This window comes from Hipposideros armiger, unplaced genomic scaffold, assembly GCF_001890085.2.
Source record: "Hipposideros armiger isolate ML-2016 unplaced genomic scaffold, ASM189008v1 scaffold_971, whole genome shotgun sequence".
Classification (NCBI taxonomy): Eukaryota; Metazoa; Chordata; class Mammalia; order Chiroptera; family Hipposideridae; genus Hipposideros; species Hipposideros armiger.
In genome coordinates this window covers 105,033-130,687 of record NW_017732321.1, presented here as the reverse complement: position 1 = coordinate 130,687, position 25,655 = coordinate 105,033, and the positions used below count along the sequence as shown (strand labels likewise).

At 38.3% G+C, this 25,655-nt stretch overlaps 1 protein-coding gene across 1 annotated transcript in view; it reads right to left on the bottom strand.

Moving 5' to 3' along the window:
- ATP13A5 (ATPase 13A5) overlaps positions 1 to 25,655 on the bottom strand; it is a 91,478-nt gene that overhangs the window by 8,185 nt on the left and 57,638 nt on the right. Inside the window, exons 21-26 of the mRNA XM_019631025.1 lie at positions 25,100 to 25,142; positions 22,388 to 22,497; positions 18,966 to 19,062; positions 16,752 to 16,824; positions 8,938 to 9,112; positions 6,250 to 6,452 (exon numbers count right to left, since the gene is read on the bottom strand). Coding sequence (XP_019486570.1) covers positions 6,250 to 6,452; positions 8,938 to 9,112; positions 16,752 to 16,824; positions 18,966 to 19,062; positions 22,388 to 22,497; positions 25,100 to 25,142 — 701 coding nt within the window. The remainder of the gene's footprint in view (positions 1 to 6,249; positions 6,453 to 8,937; positions 9,113 to 16,751; positions 16,825 to 18,965; positions 19,063 to 22,387; positions 22,498 to 25,099; positions 25,143 to 25,655) is intronic.

Below are 25,655 nucleotides of genomic sequence, written 5' to 3'. Positions count from 1 at the left end.
GAACCAGATGACTTTACTGAATTTTTGCAAATTGTCAAGGAATAGACAATTTTTATATATAAAATATTTTCAGAGGAAAGAAAAATTTGAAGAGTTTTCAAGTCTAATGCTAAACCTAACAAAATATGACACACAAAAAATCAGACCAATCCCATATAAAATGTAGATATTAAAAGACTATAAAATTTAATTCACTAAATTTTATAATTTATAAAATTAAAATTTACAAATAAGTAGGGTTTGCTCATGAATGTGAAGATGATTTAATAATAAGTTTCTTTTACTTTAAGATTTTAAAAGTAGGAAAGATAAAGAAGAATAAGATGTTCAAAGTTTCAGATATATATCGCTTCTCGGCCTTTTGGCTAAGATCAAGTGCAAAGTTTCAGATATAAAACAAATAAGTCATGGGGATGCAATATACAGCATAGGAAATATAGTCAATAATATTGTGACAGCACGGTATAGTGTCAGATGGTTGCTGGACTTATGGTGATCACTTCTTTAGCATAGGGAATATAATCAATAATATGATAATAATTAATAAATACAATATTACATTAGTTTCAGGGGTACACCATAGTTATTCAACATGTATATACATAAACAAGTGATCACCATGATAAGTCCAGCAACCATCTGACATTATTTTATGCTATCACAATATTATTGACTATATTCCCTATGCTGTACATTACATCCCATGAATTATTTGTTTTATACCTGGAAATTTGGACCTCTTATTCTTCTTCACTGTTCCCCCCCACTTTTAATTTTTCAAGACAGTTGACATTCAATATTATTTTATATTAATTTCAGGTGTACAGTGTAGTGGTTAGACATTTATATAATTTAAGAAGTGATCCTCCTGACTAGTCTAGTACCCACCTGACACTATGCATAGTTGTTACCATACCGTTGACTATACTCATATCCCCTGTGCTTTACTTTACATCCCCATGACTGTTTTGTAACTACCAATTTGTCCTTCTTAGTCCCTTCACCATTTTCAACATGTCCCCCAACCCCACTCTCAACTATCACCCGATAAAACTAGTACCCTCTGACACCATTCATAGTTATTACAATGTTATTGACTATGTTCTTTATGCTACACTCTACATCCCCATGAACACTGTGTAACAAACAATTTGTACTTCTTAATCCCTTCTATTCATGCACCACCCTCCCATTTAGCAAGTTCTCTTTATGAGTTTGTTTCTGTTTTTTTTGTTCTTTATATTCCACATATAAGTGAAATCACATTGCATCTGTCTTTCTCTGTCTGACATACTCCACTCAGCACAATACCCTCTGGGTCCACCCATGCTGCCACAGGTGACAAGAACCTATTCCCTTCCATGGCTGAGCAATATTCCATTGAATATATGCACCACCTCCTCTTTATCCATTCATCCACTGAGAGACACCCAGGCTGCCTCCACGTGGATCTTGGCCATTGTAGACAATGCTGCAACGAACATATGGATGCACATGTCCCTTTGAAGTAGCATTTTAGGTTTCTTTGGATAAATACCCAAAGGTGGGATTATTGGGTCCTTCTGTCTCTTGTTATTGCCTTTATTTTAAAGTCTATTTTGACTGGTGTATGTATTGCTATCCCAGCTTTTTGTTGTTGTTTCAATTTTTGTGAAATATCTTTTTCCATCCCTTTACTTTCAGTTTGTGTGTGTGTCTTCAATCTAAAGTGAGTCTCTTGTAGGCAGCATCTGTAAGGGTCTTCTTATCCATTCAGCTACCCTATCTATTGATTGGAGCATTTAATCCATTTACATTTAAAGTAATTGTTGATAGATATGTAGTTATTGCTAATTTATTATTCATATTTTCCACTTGTTTTTTTCTACTTTTTCTTCCAGAAGTCCTTGTCACATTTCCTGTAGTACTGATTTGGTGGTGATGAACTCCTTTAGCTTTTTCTTCTCTTGGAAGCTCTTTCAACTGTCTTTTGATTCTAAATCAGGGGTCGGCAAACTTTTGAGACGGAGGAGCCGCCGGGGGTCAGCAAACTGCAGCTCGCGAGCCGCAGGCTCTGAAGTAAAATTGAAAATGAAAATAAAACTATCATTAGTTTCATTCATAAAATTTTTAAAGGATATTATTCACATAATGGTGATTATGTAAAAATACATTTATGGCTCTCGAATAATTTCTAAATTGTTGTGAGGGACAGGATTGGCTCTTCCAGGGGTTGGCAAACTTTTGAGATGGAACGTACCCAAAGAGCTGCATGTTCTAAATGATAGCTTTGCTGGGTAGAGTAATCTTGGTTGTAGGTCCTTGCTTTTCATCACTTTGAATATTTTGTTCCAATCACTTCTGGCTTGTAAAGTTTCTGTTGAGAAATCAGCTGGAAGTCTTATGGAAGCTCCCTTGTAAGTAACTAACTGCTTTTCTCTTGCTGCTTTTAAGATTCTTTGATCTTTAAACTTTGGCATTTTATTTATGATGTGTCTTGGTGTGGGCCTCTTTGGGTTCATCTTGTTTGGGACTCTCAATGCTTCCTAAGCTGTACATCTATTTCCTTCACCAGGTTAGGGAAGTTTTCCATTATTATTTTTTCAAATAGATTTGCAATTCCTTGTTCTCTTCTTCTTCTTCTGGTATCCCCTATGATGCAAATATTGGTATACTTGATATTACCCCAGAAGCCTCTTAAACTATCCTCAATTTTTGGATCATTTTTTCTTTTTGCTGTTCTGATTGGGTGTTTTCTGCTACCTTATTTTCTACATTGCTGGTTTGATCCTCTGCTTCATTTCATTTACTGTTGATTCCCTCTAATGTAGTCTTCATTTTAGTCATTGTAGTCTTTATTTCTGACTGGTTCTTTTTTATGTTTTCTATCTCCATTTTTATGTTTTCTATCTCTTTGTTGAAGTTCTCCTTGAGATCACTGAGCATCCTTATACCAGTGTTTGGAACTCTGCATGTGTAGATTGCTTGTCTCTATTTTGTATAGTTCTTTTTCTGGAGTTTTGTTCTGTTCTTTTATTTGGCACATATTTCTCTGTGTACCCATTTTGGCTGCCTCCCTGAGTTTGTTTCTATGTATTGGTAGGGCTGCTATGTCTCCTGGTCTTAGTAGAGTGGCCTTATGTAGTAGATTTCCTGTGGGACCCAGTGGTGCAGTCTCCCTGGTCACCTCAGCTGGGTGCTTCAGGTGTGTTCATTGTAGGGGTTGTGTGTGCCCTCCTGTTGTAGTTGAGCCTTGGTTGCTGTTTGCACATCAGTGGGAGGGATTGATCCTCAGACTAATTGGTTATGAGGACTGGTCATGACTACAGTGGAGGAGCTGTTGTGCAGGGGCTGATCCTACAGAGCAGGATTGGCTTTAGTAGGGCCCTGGTGCCTGCCCAGTGTGCCCTTTGGGTGTGTTTTCCCCAGAGGTGGCCAGGTAGTACTCTGGCTCAGTCTAAAGCATGAGGCCTTCTGGGACTGAACCCACTGCAGGCCAATATCAGCTGCAGCCTGTGCCCTGCCCAGGCCCACCTGGCATAAGCCACAAAGCAATCCACAGATGGCCACCAACTGTGCTGGGCTTAAAGGTGCCTGGAGGGACCAAGCATGAACTGAAGCAGACTGCCACTAGTACTGGGTTTGGGGCTGCTCAGCAAGAGGTACAGGACACCAAACCCAGATGCTGCTTGTTTGGGTTTTGTAAAACTTTGAGAGATTTTAGGAATGTTTGCAGCATGAGCCAAGACAGGCTGTATGTATGGGACAGCCAATGGAAGTTGCTTGGGTGGGCCTGAAAGTTGGGTGGGGCAAGGTCACAGGGAATAACCAGGTTAGGGTAAAAGAATGATGGTAGTCAAGTTGATGGGGACTCAGATATGATAGCATGTATGTCTGCACACTGGGAGGAGGGAGGGCTCAACAAGAAACAATGGATTCTGAGAGCACTTCTTTCTGAAAGAAAGCTGCCCCTCCAGTCCTCGCCCTGCAGCCAGGCAACTCACTTCCTTCCCATGTGTCACTGGCACCTTTCAAGCTGCTTTTCCAGTGCTGGAGCTGAGAGCAAGTGAGTCCATCTGTGAGTAAGTCTGTGTACAGGCCATTTAAGAGTATCATCTGGGACTGCAGCTGCCTTCGGCTCACTCAGCCACAATCTCCTCTGGTTGTCACAGTCAGAAGTTATGGGGACTTCTCTCCTTGGCACTGGAACCCTGGGCTGGAGATCCTGGTGTAGGTCTGGGACCCCTCTCTCCTCCAGGGGGGAACTCCACAGTTGACATATCCCTCCCAATTTTTAAAGGTCACACAGAGGTGTGGGACCCGCCTGTTTTGCATCTCTGTCCCTCTCACCAGTATTGAGGTAGCTTCTTCTGTATGTCCTTAGCGGCAGGACTTTGTTCCAGCTAGACTTCAGATAATTCTCAATGATGGTTGTTCTGTAGTTTAGTTGTAATTTTGATATGGTCACGAGAAGAGGCAAACACAGCATACCTACTTCAGCATTTTGACCTAATAATAAGGTTCTTAATATATTTTAGCAATAGGTCAAAGGAGAAAAACAAATGATTAATCATCTCAGTGGGTTATGGGAAGGCATTTGATGAAATACATCTCCCATTCTGGATGTTAAAGCATACTTTAGATTTACTAGGTACAGAAGCATATTTTCTTTGCATAATGTAGCCTACCTTGAACCAATATTCAAAATCATATTTACAAGTAAAAACTACTAGAAGTATTTTTATTAAGGAGAAATATTTGCTATTACCAATATTATTTAACATTGTCCTGGAAATTCTGGACTATACACTAAGAAAATATAAATAAACATTTTTGCTATTGGAAAGGAAGAAGAAACAATATCACTTGCAGATAATAATATTTATTTTTCTAGAACACTCAAGTCTCAAAGATTGATAGCAAAATTCAGAAAGGGTTATGGAGAGAAAATAAATATAAAACAACACTATACCTTTCAGATGTATTAGTGATAATTGGTTATAAAACATAATGGAAAAAAGTCATTCACAATATAGATGAATACACAAAAAATATACAGCTACTTTCTTAAATAAATGTGCAGGATCTATAATAGAGAAAATGATAAATATTTACTAAGAGACATGAAAAGAAGCATGAATAAATGGAGAGACATAACATGTTCTTAAATGTGAGGACTAAAATGTGTAAACAAATTTTTCCCAAGGGGGATTTTTTTAAAAGTCTGATAATTTATTCAAGAGTTTATTTGGAAGAATGAACAGGAAAGAAAAGTAAGACATTTTTGAAAAATGAAGAATAATGAGGATATACCAATCTTACTACTTATTAAAACTTACAACTTTTAAAGTTTGGTGGTAGATCAAGAATAAGCTGGCATATCAATGAAAAAGAAAGGATAGTCTAGAAAATATTAATTATATACAAATTAATATATAAGTATATAATATTTATAAATATAACAAAACTCACATAATATAAATTATGTATATGAGAAAACCATAAATAAACATGAATATAGGTATGATAATGGTGATGTTACATTCAGTTGAAGAATAAGTGGCCAAAAGGAATGTTAAATAATAAAATCTACTGGGAAAACTAGCAGCTAGTTATATAAACTCGTTTGATCTCCACCTCAAACTATGTCCCAAAATTAACATTAGATTTAAAAGGCATTAAAGGAAATTTTAAAAACTAAATAAATAATAATCTGATTTTGCAATGAGAAAAAATTGTGCATAAAGGCAATAGAAAAAAATCACAAAGGAATAAACAGCTTATACAAATAAATAAGAAATATAACAGCAACCCAATAGAAAAAAATGGATAAAAAATGTAACTAGACGATCCAGGGAAGAAGAAATAGCTAATAACATGAATATATGTTCATCCGCACTGGTGATCAAAGAGATACACAGAATAATTAAAGTAACTTGTTCAATGTTATAAAGTCACAGAAGAGGTCAAGTTGTATTTCAATTGGTTGGAAAGCCTTTTGCAAAATACCTTCACAGACACACATGCACACACACGCTTAAAGTTCTTGATGACTCACAATATGGCAGGACTCGTGACCATTTAATAGTGCATGTGCTTCTCTGCAAATATGCAGGTAAAATCACCTATGAAAATCACTATTCAGTACTCAATTTTAGAGCAATGTAATTGTTTCCTTTTCAGTCAATCACTTCAACAGCGAGTTGCAACTCTGGGGAGGGCAAGAGAGTGGGAAATAATATTTAAAAAACCTAAACTTCATATACTTACAGTTTGTGTAGATGGGTTTTCGAAATGGCTTTCCCTTAGAAAAGATAAATGCTACTGTGATACAGTTGATGGTGGCGATGGGCCACAGAGTGGTACTCTCAAAACTTAAAATTGAAGCAGGGGTCAGAGTTGCATTTCCAGTCCAGTTTCTTTCCAAACTCACATTTGCTGAGAAATTACTTTGGTTGTGCAGGAAGCACTCACTACAAAAGAATCACCAACATTTATGGGACTTTTTATTCTATTTTTCTATCCAGCTGGTAGGAAAAAAATAGTTAATCACTACCATGGGACCTCAGCTTTCAAACTGTTGTAGCCAGTAACTACCAAGACATATTTTGTTCACCTCTTAGCAATGACGAAGCAGAAATAAAATTCAGAGAAAGTCAATATTGTTATTTGTCCAGCATTCCACGTAGGATGAGTGGTCTGTCTTCAAGGGCTTAAATGACAATTTTCTATGGTATTCCTTTCAATTCTGAGTAAATGAACTGTGTGTGTGTGTTTTGTGTGTGTGTGCATGCGTTCGTGTGTGTGTGTGTTTTGTGTTTGTGTGTCTGTGTGCGTGTGTGTGTGTGTGTGTGTGTGTGTGTGTGTGTGTGTGTACTGTTTTCTCTTTCATGGACTGATGTGAGCCTTGTAACTTGAGAACTTGGGTATTGAGTTTGATCTGCCCGCTCTAATTCACTGTCCTCACACAACCAAAGGCTATTCCTGAGGATCTGAGCATGACACTCTCCTGATTATGAATGTCTATGGCTTTATTTTGCTAATAAAGTAAGTTTAAACATCTCAGTCAGGCCCAGAAGGCCTTCACACTCTGGTCTCAATGTACCTTCCTAGCCTTATCTTTTGCCAGTCGTCCCATGTTCCTTATACTCCAAACACATAAGAATATTCCTTGCTCCCCAAATACCACCATTTGCACACCTCTGGGGTCAGACGTGCTATTCCCTGTAACATCGCTCTATCTGAAATATCTTTACTTTTGCTGGCAAACATAACTAGTGCCCCCCCTTTCTTCCTTCTAGTGCTAAATTTAGTTCATTGTTTTCCAATTATTCATTCATATGTTTTTATTTTCCACCCCCTGGGATGAGAGTTTCTTGAACATGAAATTTTTCTTTTGTTTTTCTTTTGTTATTGTTTTACTCAAATTTACAGCAAATACTTAGCACCTAACAAAGTGATACCACATAACATTTGCTCAGAAAAATATTTTAAGATACGGACTTTCCCACATCTCTATTTGCATTGTTCACTTGCTGTGTTCATTTTTTTCAATAATCAAACCCACAAATTAGTTTCCATCTGCATTCTTGTTGAGCTTGTAGATTTTTACTATTATAACTGTTTATAGATAAAATCCATTTTCCAAATGTGACCTCAAATACAAGACTTAGGTCTTATCATCCTTGGCTTCCTAGGATCCTGAAATGTGTATTTAGATGTTCAGTTAATGTTTGTTGAATACATTAATGAAACAATCAGTAGTCACAAAGCATTTTTGCACAAAGGGGACAGATAGGCTAGAAGGCCTGAAGCATAGAATTTACCACCAAAATGTATCTAATCCAATATACTTACATTGGATATAAGAAAGCTGAGGGCTAATATGGCATGGCTACTTAAGGATAGTGTACCATCCATCACCCTTTTGGCTACACCATGCTGTCTCCTAGGTTCAATCAGACCTTTACGTCTCTGAATATATGCAGTCCAATATGGAAGAAAATCTTCTTTAAAAAAAAAATGAGTTCTGTATTCCAAGTAGTACTTGGATTTTTGAATCTGAGGTCTAAATGACAATCTTAAACATCATTTAGTAGCTTTCAACCTATCTTTCCCTGATTCCTGGGCTCTGATGCCTTCAAGACCACAGTGGAGTGAGAGGGAGTTTGTATAAGCCCATCTTCAAAAAGAGTAGCTCTTTCTGCCTTTCCTTTTGGAGGTCAGGCAGGCTTTGTCAGAAAAAAATAAAGTTAAAATATCTATAGCAAAGTTCACCTCATCTTACCCTTAACTTGTAGTGAAAGAAATTAAAGTCTGGGGAGGTGAAGAGTCTTTCCCCGAGTCTAGTGTTCAATTCAATCAGAATAATGATACCATCAACTAATTTTAATTTTAACATTCATTTGAAAAATCCAAACTAATTTAAGCAAATCTCTTGTACATCAGGGGCCAGCAGACTTACAGGCCATAGACCAAATTCAACTCACCAACAACTTTTGTAAATGAAGTTTTATGGAACACAGTCACACCCCCTTGTTTATGTGTTGTCTATGGTTGCTTTTCCACTAAACAATAGAGTGAATAGTTGCATTGAGACCATCTAGCCCACAAAGCCCAAACTGTTTACTATCTGGCTCTCTACAAAAATGTTTGCTGACTCCTGGACTATAAGATATCCAAACCACCAGGGAATTAACACACACATTCAGCCCACCAGTTGTTAGACCTGTACATCAACAACCAATATGAAGATCTTTTCCCACCCATTCCACATGGCTCACCTCAGGACTGTACCCATGAGTGCTGTTTGGTGTTCCATCTCATCACTGATTTTTTGCAATGTGGAGACACAACTTTTGCTAATTAAAAATTTAGGGTTTATGTTCAAACCAGTTGTACAATGTCACTGGGTATTCATTGTATCACCTTCAGAAACGAAAACTAATTGAACATTACCTGTATCTGTAGACCTCACAGTACCATGGCTGCTGCTTCACATAGAGAAATGCACAGATCTGTACAATGAGGGTGAAACAGGAATTCAAAAAGATTGAGAGCAGTAGAGGAGGAGACAGCAGCTGTCCTGCCGGGCGGTATGGAGCCAGCTTTGGGTACGCATGAGTTGAACTCACTGAAAGACAAATGCATTTTTCCCTGTTATAATTTCATTGTTGAGAATAAAAGATTGAGATGTATATTATCTTGAGTCTCCCATTAGGGTTCAGATTCAGCACACATGAACTGAGAATTTACATCTAGGTAAGCACATTGCCTAGTTGCATATCCAATACTATCAGCCTTTGCCTCTTCCATGCTTTGGTTTCACCTTTAGAAATAAAAAGTAATGGGTTCATGAGTTCTGTAATTAATACAGTAACTGTACTGAACGGTGCAAATATTTTTCTACAACCAGACTGACCAGGAGTGGTATGTAAGAGAAGAAGGTGGCCTTCCACATGGATAAGCATTACTATTATCTCTCGGTGGTAATGGGAAAGTGGAGAGTTAAGATGAGAAGTGTAAGGAGGCTTCTAGCTAGACTAATCTTCATATGCTGGAAAAATTTGTTTAAGTAGCACTTACTCTATTATCAATTCAGCCGTCATTCTCTGAGCACTTCTGTGTACCAGGATAGATACTAGAGGTGTGTTCTGTTCCCTCCTGGATAAACATGTAAATGGAGAACCACTAGGACCGCATTAGACTGGTTAGGAAAAAGAACTCATTAAAAAATTCTTGCTTCCAGATGAGAGTGTTAAAATATTAGGTTGTCGGAAAAGTCATGACGTATTTTTTCTATGTTTTTCATTGCAAAAATGCATCATGACTTTTCCAACAACCCAATATATTATAGTATTTTTGATCCTATTATTATTATTATTATTATTATTATTATTATTATTATTTTAATTTAAGAGGTTGGCAATGGGCAGAGATTAAATAGAACAACTACCAAAAAAAAAGACTTTATCCTTTTAAGAAGCCATACAGTCTAACAAGCTGGTGAAAATGGAATGAACTTTTTAGGGCTGAGCAGGAAAGAGGCATGCGAAGGTCAGAAATTAAATAAATCACACTTAAAGATTGACTTCATAGTCATATTTCAGTTCTTGCGTTTTTATCTGTCACCTCTTCCCTTTTCCTAGCTTATCACTGGTTTCTTTGAGGTAAGGAAGAAAGCAGGGTATGTATGCTTAGGTTTGTGCTCATGCATGTAGAGGCAGGTCAGTGGCGAGTGCGTGCCCAGTTGGGGATAAAGAAACATTAGAGTAGAACTTCAGTTTGCTCAGTGTGTGTTCTGGGGTAACCATGTAAACTCCCTGGTCCTTCATTTTCTCATGTATGAAGTGAATGCATTAGAATGTCTAATCGGTCTCCAAAGGCTCATCCAAATCATTTATTCTGAAGCTCTATGACCAAAGCTTTACTTTTACCAATGTAAGCAATGTTTCCCCAGGAGGGTGCTGGGCTAGAGGCTGTGGGGTATGCAGAGAAGAAAAGGACATCCCCTCTGCCCTCAAAGAGCTTGAAGTCCAATGGAAGGCACAGATGGGTTGTGTAATAAAGGATTTTTCTGGCCTTTGTCCCAGGTTAGGAGATTACCTCTAAACCCTTTGAATAAAGAATTTGTCTGGCCTACCTGTGATGTAGCCCCTAAATCCTTGGGATTTCATGAGTTAATAGAAGTATTTCTGTTATTCAAGATAGGCTGGAAAGTTTATGCTAAAAAGACTCAAGGTGGGCCTGAAGCAAGTATATAAGGCAATAACACAGAATGGGGGCTGGCCATGTCAAAAAGACTAACCATTAGAGGGTTGGTCTAATTAGAGGGTTGGGGCTTTGAACCACATGATATCAGCCTGACCTTCAGGGAGAGAAGGGGGAGCTGGAGATTGAATTCAACCTTATGGCCAATAATTCAGTCAATCATGCCTATGTAATGGGACGCCAATGAAAACTCCAGACATCAAAGCTCAGGTGAGCTTCCTGGTTTGGCAAAATTCTGCATATTGTCACACATCAGTGTGCCGAAAGGGTGAGGTAAATTGACTCCACAGGGAGAGATAATAGAAGTGTTGTCCTGTGTGTCTCTCCCTTTGGCTGGTTCTGATTTGTATCCTTTTGTTATAATAAAACTGTAATCATATGTATAGCACTTTCCTAAGTTCTGTGAATTTTTTATATGAATTACAGAACGTGAGGGAGTAATTTGAACCCCAAAATTTATAGCCAGCTATGCAGAAATGCAGGTGGCATGGGGACCCCCAAACACAGCTGTTGTCTGAAGTGAGGGCAGTCTACTGGATGCTGTGGCCTCAACCAGTGAAAATGCTCAGGTTTGTTCATTCAACTTCAGAATGAACCTCAGAATAAAAACTGTGGAGCAGACCTGAATTAAACCCATGGCTTGGACCAAGACCAACTTATCTATATCTTAAAGCAGAGTGGCTTAGCTAAGACCTCCTACATCAGTTGAATGACAGTCAAACTATAGACCCATGAGTGGGTGATGCAAGCCACTGAGTTTTGGAGGTGGTTTGTTATGCAGCATTATTATGGCAATAGCTGATTGATACATAGTTCTTACATAAAGAATATATTAGCTTTTTTCTATATTAGAAATTCCTAATACTTTCTGACAGGGAATCTATATACCTGACTATAGATAAAAATAAAAGATAATGATTACCATTTTAGGGCCCCTACCAGGTTCCAGAGGTCATGTTAGTATTTTACAAATGTTATTTTTATTCCTCAAAAAGCAATGCAAAATAGGTATTTTATCTCCTATTTTAAGGTGAAGAAACTGAGGTTCAGAGAAGTAGAGCCCCTTGTTTAAAGACCCACAACAAGGTGGTGATATAAACTCAAGTCTGTCTGATTGTAAAGCCCCATGTTCTCAGCTCTGCAGCATACTGCAGTGGTGTGTGTCTCTCATGAATTAAAAATGATAAAATGAGGAGCCCTGAAATACAAGCTTGGATAGCAGTGGTGTTTCTCAGCAGCCAGAAAAACTTTTCTGAATTGTCCAGGTTTCTTTAAAATGATGACGATGATGATGATATAGTATGCTATCAGACTGCATGCAGAGAAATGGAAACTTATGAAGTGTTATATTTTATTTAGAATTCATCATTACCTCCTCTGAGTTTCCACAGCACATTACTCATATTGCCGCTAGAGTGAGGGTGTCTTGCCTTAAATCTAGTTGTTTGCACATGCACCCAGCAGCTTGTGAGCTCCGTGAGGGATGACAACCTGCCTCATTCCACTTTCTGTCCCATACCGAACCTAGCACAGGGCCTGTGGTATGGGAGGACTTCGCAGTTTCAAATCCTGTTCTCAAAGTATTGTTTTAATTGTTCAGCATCATTTGGATATAATGTAGGTGTGCTTCCCCTAAATAGTAGGCTTACTTTACATTATAGACATTTCAACTCATGTAAGTCAAATTTCAGGAAGCTCATGAACTCACCTAAACTATGTGCAAAATTTTGAGTGTGCATCATGGGATTCCTAAGGTGAAAAGATATATATCTTCCATCAGATTCTCCATGAGGACCAAGACCAGGAAAATGTTAGGGCTAATTGAAACCCTGGTGGAATTCATGTAAGAGATATACTTATACAACTCATTAATTGCCTCCTACCATCTCCTTGTCTGGATATTGCCTCTTCCCATATGCTGGAGTGGTTGGCCTGGCTGGAGCTGAATTACATGACCCCACCTTCATTCACAGAAATGATTGGCTTCAAGGTGGGCATCTACCCAAGTTAGGTCAATACATTTTCTCTCCCAAAGACTTGCAAATAAGATACTGAGAGGCTGAGCTAATTAGCTGGGGGAAAACAAGCAAAAAGGTTATGAACATTCAGCAGAGTCACCTTTTCAGGTTGTTTGCAAGGTTAATGAGTAGAAGTTTGATGAAAATAGCAAGAATGGAAAAAAGAAGGAAGATACAAGATAGTATCTTGGAAATTAAAAGAGAAAAGCAGCCTCTATTTTTCACCCTTTAGTGTTCTAGCCCTCCTCAAACCCAGGTACTTCTGAGTTTCTCTTCTGTTTTTTTGTTTTGTTTTGTTTTTTTCTTGAGGATGATATTCTTAAACATCCCCCTTCCTCTATTTTCTTGATCTAATTTGAATGTTTCTTGTTGAAGAGAACAGAGATGTTGCGAGGACAAATTCCTTTCAGGATGGCTTCTAGACCTATTAGGGTCAAAATAGACTTTAAGACATATATTTTCTTGACTTTTGTGACTTCACCTTACTTTTCTTCTCGATTTTCCCTTTAGTATATTATATCTCATCTTATTAGGTGCCTTTAACCTTGTAGGAACAAGGCAGGGTGTGTAGAGATAAGTAAGTAAGTAAATAAATAAAATATATGATAGTATTGTCTTTGTCCCACACTAACTCAAGCTTAAGGTCAAAGCCATAGCCTAGGAACTTGGAAATATAGGGGCTTTGGTGAGAATGATTGTACATTGATCATTCAGTTGCCAGTGACTCAACACCTGCACAGGAGTGTCAACAGCCTGGTAGTCAAGATTCTGTGATCTGATCCAACCTGCCTTTCAAATTTCACCTCTTGCTGTTTCTCTTCACATACCCTACAGTGTGGTCAAATTGAAAAACTTATGCTCATATTTATGAGCTCTCTCTTGCTTATGCTGTTTCCTTCTATTTGAAATGCCCTTCTTAAAAGTAAAAAATATTTGAAATCTATCCACCCTTCCTATTTTGGCACAAATGCTACCTTTCCCATGAAGCCATCCTTAGGATCTCTCTCTTTTCTTCATTGCTATCTCTTTCCTAACTCCAGATTTCCAGAGCAATTTCTCTTTTCTCTGAACTCCCTAAATATTTGTTGTTTCCTAGCACTCACTACTTTAGATTTGCATTTCATTCATTCATGATGTGAATCTCTCACTAAACTCTGAACTTCAGTGATCAGCCTTTTTCTGCTCCAGACACCTATGTGCCTAACACATAGTAGGAGATGAACACTTCTAAGAGAATGTTCAGTGAGGCTTTTCCTTTTGTCTGGGGAATTTTGCTGAGCCTTATATTTGAAGACAGTAAACGGTAAGTGTCAATCTAATAAAAAGAGAGATGACTGCCATATCTCCATAGTATCAACTAACAGGCAACCATATTGGCCCTTCAACTGTAAGCATTCCCCCTCCCCCCCCCACACACACACAATTACCTATATACAGACTATATAAATTAAAACTATAGAGATTTTTTTAGGAGCAGCAAGGACTGTGGTTCTCTTTTTTTGCATCATCCCAGCCCAAATAAGGAGAGGTCATAAAAACTACTCTAGAAGAGACCTTAAGTGGTTTTGAGGATGGAGATTACCTTGCTCATCCCCTGTTGCAATATCAGAGAGAAGGAGAGGCAGCAGTGAAAACAAGCTATACATCTACCTGATAGGTCAAGTAGAAGCTATTGGAATGAGCCAGGCCAGAGCTGTCTTGGGAAGAATCTACCCAACAGAAGGCCCAGCAGTAGAACAAGGCTTTATGGTATGTACCACTAGAAGGCAGCTGCTGAAAGGAATCCTGAAGAGTTGGCAGGGGAGAGCATGACCAAGTCAGGGAGAGACCTAGTCCAGACCAATCCACAGGAATTCTCTGAAGAATCGAAGGACTCACCAATGAGCCCCATGCAAATTGCCTTAATTTAAGATGCCTGCCATGTCAGAGAGCACTTGACAGGAGAGAACTACAATCCCTCCACTTAAGTAAAAAGTTCTTTGCTCTTGTAACTCTCATAGTCCCTGAATCAGGGCTGGAGTGTAGGTAAGTAGAGATCATTGCAAGGGAAGTAGAGACCATGACCTTCTCACCTACTGCTTGCTCCAAGCATAGGTCAGGCTTGATACAGGGGGAATAAAGCTTTGAATTAAATGAAAATACAAAATGTTGATTTTTTAATACTTGGACTTGTCATATCTAAAGATGGGATCATTTTAATGCCTGGAATTGACCAGGAAATGGTATGCCTGTGGAATGACTGAGCTTGTAAGGATGGCAAAGCAATAGTGTTTGAAGGCAGAGGGCAAAAAACAAACAAAAATAGCCGTTTCCTGACTCAATTTCTCAACTTCACCAATCTACCCTGAGTCCAGCCTATTTACTGAACCAGCTACATGTTTCTTGCCTAATATTCAGAGAAATAGCTGTCATTCTGATAGAATATTATGCTTTTCATCTATTACCCTTTTGAGACTTTTTCTCCCACTGGTAGCAATGATCCTTCCTTGAGTCACTCCAAGCCTCTCACTGAGCCTACTCAGAGAAGGGAGGCTAACCTTCACAGGGTGACTAACTGGCATGAAGATCAACAAATTATCGCCATGGGAAAGACCAAAATATACCCACTGCCATGGGGGTCAAGCTCATAACAAATACCACAGAATTAAGTATGTAAAAGCTCAAAATAACTTGCTCAAGTTCATCTAGCAATTCTGATTTCTAATCAAACAATCTGCTTGTACACAGTCTAATTCTTTTCAAGGGCTCACTGAGTTAGTTAGTCATCACAAAAGAAGAAATAGAGGATAGGTAGAGCGTGATATCATTCATTTTACAATGAGTGCTTATAGTGTGTGATGCACTGTGCTATATATTTTACATGCATTATTTTATCTGATTCTCACAACCTTATGAGGATAATTCATGTGAGAAAATTATTTCTTTCATAAACAATTTGCCAAAAGTCACAGAGATACAGAGTGGTGGAGCATATCCACGACCTTCGCCTTCATGGTACTGACTTCTAGATTAGCTCTCGGAGCTTCCTGGTGTTCTTTTTTCTTTTTAGCATCATTGACCATGTTCTCAAGTAAATCATGCAAATTACTTAAAATATCCAACATTACAGAAGCAATATTATTGATTCAAACTTATCCAGTCATGTGAATATTAATAACATGTAGAAAAACATTTTAATAGGATATGAATAGAAATTTCAACCCTAAGAATCAAAATTGATATTACTTACATCTCTACTACTGGTAAATTTTGTCATTGGGGTGATATAATAAATGACTTTAATATCAGTTTCATGTTTTAAGGTGCTACATGAAATTCTCATGGTTATTAATATCTTGCATTGCCTGATGTTTTTTACCTGTTATTTTTCAAAACACTTTCATTGTTGAATAAAGAAAAAAGAAATGACATAGTCATTACTCTCTTTTGAGTCAGTCACTTTTCTCACTTATTAAGAGTTAGTATCAAGCCCTGAATTCTTTGATAGGAAATACTTTATCCGTGTCATCTGCAAGGAAGAAAATGAACAATTTCATTGCTGTAAGCCACACCTTACTTTTGAAAGAATTCCACTAGAATAAAATGTTAGCATTTGTTCTCACATGTCAAATACATAGCAAAACTCTGGCTTCATGTCAACATGAAGCATGGCTGAATAACAGAAAGTGACCTTTGGGTTTTAAAGATTTTCCTTTCTAGATTTCTTGTATATTTTTCTATGTACAAGGAACAAACCTACAAAGAACTCAGAATATATTGACAATTTTATGAAGCTAAAACTTATTTGCTCTCAGGTTATTTTAATTCCAAGTCTGAGGATCTCAAACGTCAATTTACTCCCAACACCACTTTCAAAAAACTCATAGGTAATGAGGTTTTAGTAGTTAAGGTGCATCTTTATCAGAAGCTCTTATTTGCATGAACATTTCTAGAATTCCATGGATAAATACAAATAATACTATTTACTTTGTTAAGAGAGCTTACTTGTTAAACAGACCATCAAGGTAATGGCTACATCTTGCATGAGATACTGGTAATTTCCAAAGAGTTGTAGTTGCTGAAAAGTAAAGAAAAGTAAATGTAAGTGTTGCTTCTGCCATTGTATTATTTTTATCATGGCCAACATTTTTTTTGAAAGTAGTCGGAAGCAACTGTTATTTTTCTCTCCTCTTTAGGAAGACAGTGACTTACCCAAGGTTTTTGGCATCTCATTGGAGAGAATGAAACCAGATCACTATTTCCCCAGTGTTTAACTTAATCACATATTACCAAGGAGGGTCAGTCATTTGGGAAATACTGTCCTATTGGCCAGAGCAGTTCTGGCAGCTATAGTCTCAGCCTAGACAGTTGAATTCTTAATATAAGATTTAAAGCCTAAAAGTTCTTCTGGGAATTTCAAACCTAAAATTTGAAGGGCTCAAAACATTCAACAGGTGTTTCTCTCCATCTTCACTCATGGATATTGAGTTCACACCATAGTTCTTTTGGAGTCCATTTACTTTCACAAATTGAACAGTGGTCTTGCCCCAAGTAAGCCCACAGCAGACCAGTCTGCTACACCTGCCTTTCTAAGGTTTGTATAGACACAGAACTTCTTTAAAGTTTACATTTATGGAGCTGAAGTATTTAAATATAAAAGCCAACCTGTTACTCTGCAGGAACTTGCCTTGTCATACCTTTTACAGCCAGGTCTGTTTATCTGCTGCATTGCTGTTGACTGAGCACTAAATTATAATCTGGTTGTGAACACATTACAAACTAGAGTTATGCAAATAAAAAATATTTCCAGCCTCTTTGAGGGTGAACCCAAGGCCCAGAAGGTTCTGGGTGAAGTCCTTGGGGAACACTCTTATTTAGGTCAAGACCATCCAACCGAATGTTTTCAGAGTGGACTATGGTTCCAACTCTGTCCATGAAGACTTTGGAACTGAAGTTCTGCTTTCCTGTTTTTGACAGGATGCCCATGGTTCCTCAGTGCCCCTCTCATCCTTCAAGTCTTCTTCTGTCTTCTTTACATTTCTCTCTCATATCCTTTTCCCTCATTTTCCACTAAAGAAGGTAAAATGATATACCGGGGGTGCTAAAAATATATACACATGACTTGTATTCATCTTTTGTTATCAGTATATATCGAGAAGTACAATTTTAATACAGTTTTTTCCTTTCTTAAAATGTATATACATTTTTTTGGCACCCTCTGTATATGTAGGGTGAAATGGAACAGAGAGAAATTTTCAAAGGAAGCTTTCATAGAACGATAAAGGGCTTAGGGAATCAGCCAGTCTAACTCCCCAGGGGCAGATAAAGGCTTGGCCAAGAGCAAATCCTAATTTGTTTTTGTGATAGAGGCAGAATTTGAATCCAGGTTTCCTGACTCCCAGTCCAGGTCTTGTTTCTATCCACCTGGTTGCCTCTTAGCCCTCTGTGTATGTGATTCTTGCAAGCAATAGCATGGCAGATGCTGGAGTCCTGTGGTCCTCTCATTCGCCCCTTAAATGTCTCAGGAAAGCAGTAAACTAATTTCTTCCCTGAAGCGGTCCCTGAGCCTGTTGGATCATTTTACTGTAGAGCAAGTTATGAATGAACTAATGAAGAGTACCTTCAACCTAAACATATTTCTTCCATATAGCTAATTAATTCTTAAGAGTTTATTTTTATCATTTAATTTCAAAGGTCTTTTTGTTTTTTACTTTTAAAAAATTGCCACTCTTTTACTAATGGCAAGTCTTACGTGTGTAAGTTCTAGGCAGGTTCAGAAGTAAAGATCCTGTATGGGAGTTTTTCTAGCTTTCGAGTCCTTCAAAGTCAAATTCAACAATTTCTCTTTCTTTTTATCACTTCTTAGTCTTTTGCCAAAAATATTCCACAGTTGGTGACTGATCCATTTCCTGCTGAGTTATATTTAGGTTGTTCTGAAGCTCTCTTCATAATCCAAGTGAAAAAATAGAGGCTTCAAGAGGTCAAGTGTCTCAGGTTATCTAGAGAAAAACAACACTCCTAGAAAATTGAGCCACATCTATTTATTTCTAGCTCCACATTTCATGCACAGTTGTACCAAGTTCCCAATTTGTAGACATCTATTTTGAGAAATGTCACTTATTTATAAAACATTAAATCCTGTGAAGGAGCTGCACCCAAAAGAATAAACGAGAGATGTAAATGCAATTAAAGCTAAAAAGAAAGTATTTTGGTTCATACCCAATAGAGCAATGATGTACTAATAAACTGGATCATGCCATACATGGTCAAGTATTTAAATACCCCAAAGGATGAAACCAGAGCAGCTCGGCCTTCCCTGTTTAAGGAAAAAATAAAAATAACTGGTTATATATGCTATACATATCCCAGTCTCCTTTATATTTCAAATGTTTAATTTTTAATAGCCTGTTGATACATAGTCAGTTAACTACTGATTCATCCTCTCAATTATTTATTTAATTACACACTTATTCATTCTCTCCTTCCATCAGTACCTCATTCATTAATTCATACATTCACCTTTATTTAGGGCTTATGAGCTACCAGCGTTATGCTAAGAGTCATGGAGGATATAAATAAGTCAGGCCCAGTCTTTATTTTCAACAAGCTTTCGGTGGGTTAAGAAGATTAACATGAACATTATAAACACAACACATTATGATAAGGTGCAAAATGTGAAGCGTTGACTTGACTGTGACACATTACATCCTACCAACACTTGCTTCCTGAGAATTAAACAGCGTGTGCTTTAGAATCCCTCTGAGACATAAAGCTAAAGGACGGGTACTCCTGCATTTTAGGAAGTGTGGATGTGATTGCAATATTTGAGATGAAATGGGCTTTTTGGCTTTAATACTTCAGGAAGAATCCAGGGTAATAATCTGAGCTGGTGTGGAGATCAAAAGAGATTAAGACAACAGTAAAAATTGCAGCTTAAAAGTAAATATCCCCCCCTTTAAAAAATTCCATTTGAGCTATTATTTCTTTAACTGAGACTTGGTTGGGTGATGAATTATGACAGGCCAAAGAAAGTGAGGTGAGGTGATAGTGCGATGGTAGAGTGGAGAACTTGGCACACCACCCTTCCTGCAGCCTCCTCTTGTCCGGGCAGAAGCCCATCCACAAGGAAGGTAGCCCCCATCTTCTTCTGCTCCAGTCCCCAGGACACCCACACTGCTCAAAGACTTTGTCAACAAAACAGGGACATGAAAAGGAAATCCTAAAAAGCCAAACTAATAACCACTTGCCTCAGGCAAGATGAAAAGGTTCGGGTGGGAGATGGGCTAGGATGCTGTGGGCAGATGCTTTCTAGCAAGCTGTGAGGCACCGTGATTTGTTTTCAACACAGAGGGTGGAGCGAAAGGCAAGCTGGGAAGGGAAAAGCATGGGAAGCCTGGATGTTTTCTGACATAAACTTTGTGATTTTATCCTTTCTTTCTGCTGTTGTCTATATTTCAAAAAAATAAAAATAAAAAATTAAGACACCTATAGTTAAGGGAAAGTGCAAAAACCCATTGTGAATAAAGCATAAAGGATTTTGCATGGACCCTCAAAATTATTGCTATTCCTAATGATTGTGAATTTTAAGCAGCTCACTTATTTATCTATGCACTCCACAAACATTCATCAAGTGCTCTGATGTATCCAGCTATTAGTACTAGGCGCAATGATACAGAAATGGATAAGGAACACTCCTTGCCCTAAAGGACTTGAACTATAACAAGTGTTTCAAGGGATAGAAATGAAAACCTTGGATCTGGACTTATGCATCTAACACCCTACCTCATCGCCCCTCTGGAGGATGTTTTCTCTGGAATAAGCAGGCATCAAGGAGAGCAAGGGAACAATAAGCCTAACAGAGCTGAACCACATCTAATTTTACAAATCTAGGAAATATAATAGCAAAGAGTTTCTACCCTGAAGTCTTAGTAAACCATCTGCCACTAGAGAAATTTTACATCATGACTTGTATTTTAAAACAGTATATTGCATTCATAAATGTATTGGGCCACATGTGTGAGAAAGAGCATCTGAAGTTCAAATGCCATTGCCTTCTGAGTGTGCCAAGCAGGCACTTTATGCAACCATCCAGGAGTTTAAACTTCCTATGCAAGGCCTCCGCACCTGGTGCTCCACAACTCCCATCTGAGTTAGGCTATTGGGCCCCTGCACTTTCCAATAAAGGCCACATTTATAAACATGGCTCTCCATTTCCCCCACCTCCTTTCTGTTCACAGATGTCCTATCCATCCTCCAAGTTGAAACTCTCCTAATAAAGCCTCCCCTCTGGCTAGAGTTATCATACTGAGCTATTGGAACAATTCCTGTATGGTTTAGATGTTAATTTATTTAAAGCTCATTCACTGTGCACCTCTCACTTATCAGGCATAAGCTTCTCTGTTTTGTGATTATGTCTATATTTATCTATAGTCTTTACTGGAATGTATGTCCTCCAGTGCAAGGCTCTGTCTCTAAGCACAATATTTAAAAAGAGCTCCAAGAGTTGTGTCGATAATAGAAAGCACGAATGAGGGCAAGGGTCCTGAGCACTCCAGTTTTGTCATCATCATGACATGAAACAGGTTTAAGCAATAAAAATGCAAGAAAAGAGCTTGGAGAGACTCTCCAAAAGACAAATCATTAAAACATAATGTCTGGTTGGCTAGGGGTGAAGAAGAAGAAAGAGTTAAATTCACCCTGAGCTTCTGAGCCTGGATGACGGACTCTAAGGACCACCTGGTCCTCAGAAGCAGGGAGCATGGGAGTTAGGAAGAGGAGTGCTCGGAGGCAGAGGAGGTGTTTGAGGGTGCAGAAGGACACAGGGGCAGCCGGCCAGTGTTCAGGGAGCTGATGCACAGCCAGACAGGGGCATGGAATTTCAAGCCTGGCATTTTTCGGTGATCCCTGCCTATTCAGATGCACCGAGGGATACACCGGAGAACTTCATGGTTGTTCTTTTTCATATAAACCTCAAGATTTGGTGATGTCTTCCAGACCATTGGCCATGAAGATGGCCCAAAGTTACCACACAAGTAACAAAAGGAAAATAAGATTTATGAACAAAAAAGAGAACCTATTGTTTTACTCTTAGTTACATTTAAAATATGAGTCAAGACAACACCAGAAATGAGAGTGGAGTGGAAGAAAGGGAGCTCTACTGGGAAAACCGTTTTTGATTCTTTCCCCTTCCCTAAGCATTGCCAATTGGTTGTAAAAGTCTTTTTTGCTATTATTTTGGATGTTCACTAATTTGTATTTTGGAGACATAACACTATTTGGGGAAGCTATCTGATGAAGAGTTCCCTTTCTGCTTCCTCACATTCTCAATTCCTTAGAGAAAGGTTCCAGTGAGCACCCAACATGCAAAATAAAGGAGGGAAGTAAGAAAAGCAATTACTCTTAAAATACCGACTCTGGCTTTCAGCAGTCCACGTGACCCAGATGTTATCCCTTAAGGCTCAGCAAAATCCCTTATTTGTGGCTTTTACCAGCAGCACTAATGGCTCCCTTAATTTGTGCTCCGATAACACTTTACCCATACCTCTGCTGTGACACTTATCACTAAATCATAGCTGACTTCTGTCCAGAGCTGGACAATGAGCCCATCAGTCATGCAGGTGGAAGGGGAAGAGGTGGCTTACTTGATGAGATGAGGCACACACTCGATGTTGGCTGTTTTTGAGGTGAAAGGGGATGCCACGGATGCCTCCTGCTCTGATAGGGAAATGCCTGCATGAGCCATTTTCAAAGCCTGGAATGATAAATCCATGTTACACCCATGCTCCTCGGGCCAGGCTCTAAATATTCGAACACCATGAGGCTATTCTTCACATTACAGAGTTTAGACCACTGTAAGCTTTGACCCCTGGGTCTTTTTTTATGCTGTCCCTTCACCTGGAATACCTTCTCTCCCAAATCCACAAAGTCATCAACTAAAGAGGCAACAAATAAACAATGATCCAGAGGTAGAAGAGAGGTGTGTGTGTGTGTGTGTGTGTGTGTGTGTATGTATATATATATATATGTGTGTGTGTGTGTGTGTGTGTGTGTGTGTGTGTGTGTGCAGGTACGCATGAGTATGTGCATATCTGTGTGCATGCATGCGTATGTATTAGTTGTGGGGTATAGATGTAATAAGAAAATGAAAACCATCATTCAAGAAATCTATTAAAAAGATGACAGCATTTGGATGGATATTTGTGGGGGACATTCGGCATCACTGTTCTTACACTTAGCAGAGCATATTCATGAACAATCGAGAAAGAGGTCCAATCCCCACCTCCCCTGGGCTGCCCAATCCAGCCAATCAGCTCACTGTTGAGAAAAATATGGAGCATGCAGAGTCTTCACTGGGGACAGGGACTTCATCACACCCATTCCAGAACCTGTGTTGCCTCCTTGAAATGAGGGCTCATTCGTTTCTCATTAAGACTGAAAGCCATTCAGAGAGTATAAAGAGCAGACAGTGACCAACAGGGAGGCCAGCGAGCCCTTAACCCTACAAGAATTGCATGGGCATAAAATAAAAGATGTTTCATTTCTGCAGTTCTGTAAAGCTACAAAGTACCTGTATATCATGGCCAGTATACACTAAATTCGTGGTCAGTAAATATTAGAATACTTCCTTCTTCCTCTTATCTCTCTTAATATCCTGTATTTTTGTTATATAATTTAGGACCGCCTACTTTATATTAGGGTCATTTTATGCATGATTCTTTCCCTATCCAAAAATGAACTCTTTAGAAAGAGCAGAGGCTTTATTTTTTTAGCACTTGATATCTTTGTTTTGTTATGAACTTCATATAATTAATAGGCATGAGTACTCATTCTAGATTTTAAACAGTGGACTAACAATTAGCTTCTCAGGAAGTGTAAAGCAGAAAAGCTCATAATAGATCTCTAAGTATGAGCACAGTTTTTGATAGAACTTTGAAGAAAACATTTAAGAATAAAGTAAGACAAATACCCATATCTTAAGTATCTAATACACTTTGGAAATACAAAGCAATCCCCTTTACTTCTTGTCCCACACATTAGCCACTAAAATATTTTCTTAGGTTCATAAATCTTCGAGATAAACTATTTCAACCATATCTTTAAAATTTAGATTATAAAACATGCACTGCCTTCTAGTGTGTATGAGAAGTAATCTGCTCAGAATAGTTTAATTTAGGTTTTGCTATAGTATATAATAACCAAATTTTTTGGTCTATGAACACATTAAAATTGTTAAAGATTTTGCTTACCTGAGTTTAGTCATCAGTTCAAATGGAGACTGCAGCCGAGAAATCAAGAGAAGGCTGAGACTCAGATGAGCAGCAATGGAAGAATTAGGGAAGGTGGCCAAGAGCAAAGATATGTCACTAGAGACCAAGGCTACGATCACCCACACCCTCTATCCCCAATTACTATGTACAGATGTGAAAGTTGGACAATGAAGAAGAATGATAGGGCAAAGTGATTCATAGGAAATATGGTGTTAGAAGAGAGCTCTAAAGATAGCCTGGACCACCAGAAAGGTGAACAAGTGAGTGCTAGGGGAAATGAAGCCTGAAACATTGCTGGAGGAAAAGTGGCAAAATGGAAGCTGCCCCACTTCAGGCACATCATGAGAAGGCAGGATTCTTTGGAAAAGACAATAATACTGGGAAAATATAAGGCAGCGGAAAAGAGGAAGACCAAATATGAGATGTAGTGACTCCATAAAAGAAGCCATGGCTATGAGTCTACAGGAGCTGAGCAGGGCTGTTGAGGAGAGGACATTGGGAACGTCACATGTTCATAGGGTCTCCAGGAGCTGGAACTGACTCAACGGCATGTAACACACACACAGTTTCAATGAATGTTAAGAATTTGGGGGTATAGCCAACTTTAAGAAACTAACCCTGGAATAAAAGTTTGGCAGGAATAATACAATTTACACATAATTCAAAATGTTAATCCTCAATTTTAAACTTTTCTTTCACTAAGACTTTACCAGCTGTGTGACTTTAGGGGGAAAAAAAAAGAAAGAAAAATAATTTACTCCCCTGAAGTAATTTTCTTATTGATAACATGAGAGATTTAAACCAGCCAGTCTTGTAAAGGCCCTCTGGGTCTGAAATAGGGGGCTCTAAGTAGCCTTCGCTTGTCATTGTTATTCTAGGCATTGTCAGAAAACAGCTGAAGTGACTCATCTTATTTTACTCCTCTCCACTTCCAACCACACTCAGGTAGAGTAAAATATAAACAGCAAAATAGTCAAGTGATTGCTGGCCGAAGGGTGAAGAGACACACCCCAGGGAATGTGGGGGCCCCAAGAGGGATATTAGATTAGTGAACTGACTGTATTAGTGGAAGTAATTTGTACTCACCCCACAGTCATTTGCTCCATCTCCACACATGCCCACATAATAACTGTGGGGAAAAGGATAAGAAAAATTAATAGTTCAATGTCTCACTTGAAAAATTCCCATCATAACTAACTCACATATATGTTGTATATGCGTGTGTGTGCATGAGACAGAGAGAGAGAGAGAGAGAGAGAGAGAGAGAGAGAGAGAGAGAGAGAGACCTGAACACATGTGGAATTAGGCCTAAGGGAAATAACTTGAAAAGAAATATTCCCAGAGGAATAAGGCCATTGTATTATTTAAATTGTTTCAATCAATCACATGGAAATGATAGTGATACTGCAAGGTCATTCACAAAGATGATCACACACTTCAAAAGAAGTCTTGTTTGATTATATCCACCAAGGGCAAGCTTAAGAATGCACAGTCATAATCATAGCACTTCCCATGGAACCTAAAATACAGACCGTAACCTATTCCATCCATGTTTTGGGTGCTGACTGCTATATATATATATATATATATATATATATATATATATATATATATATATATATATATATATATATATATATAT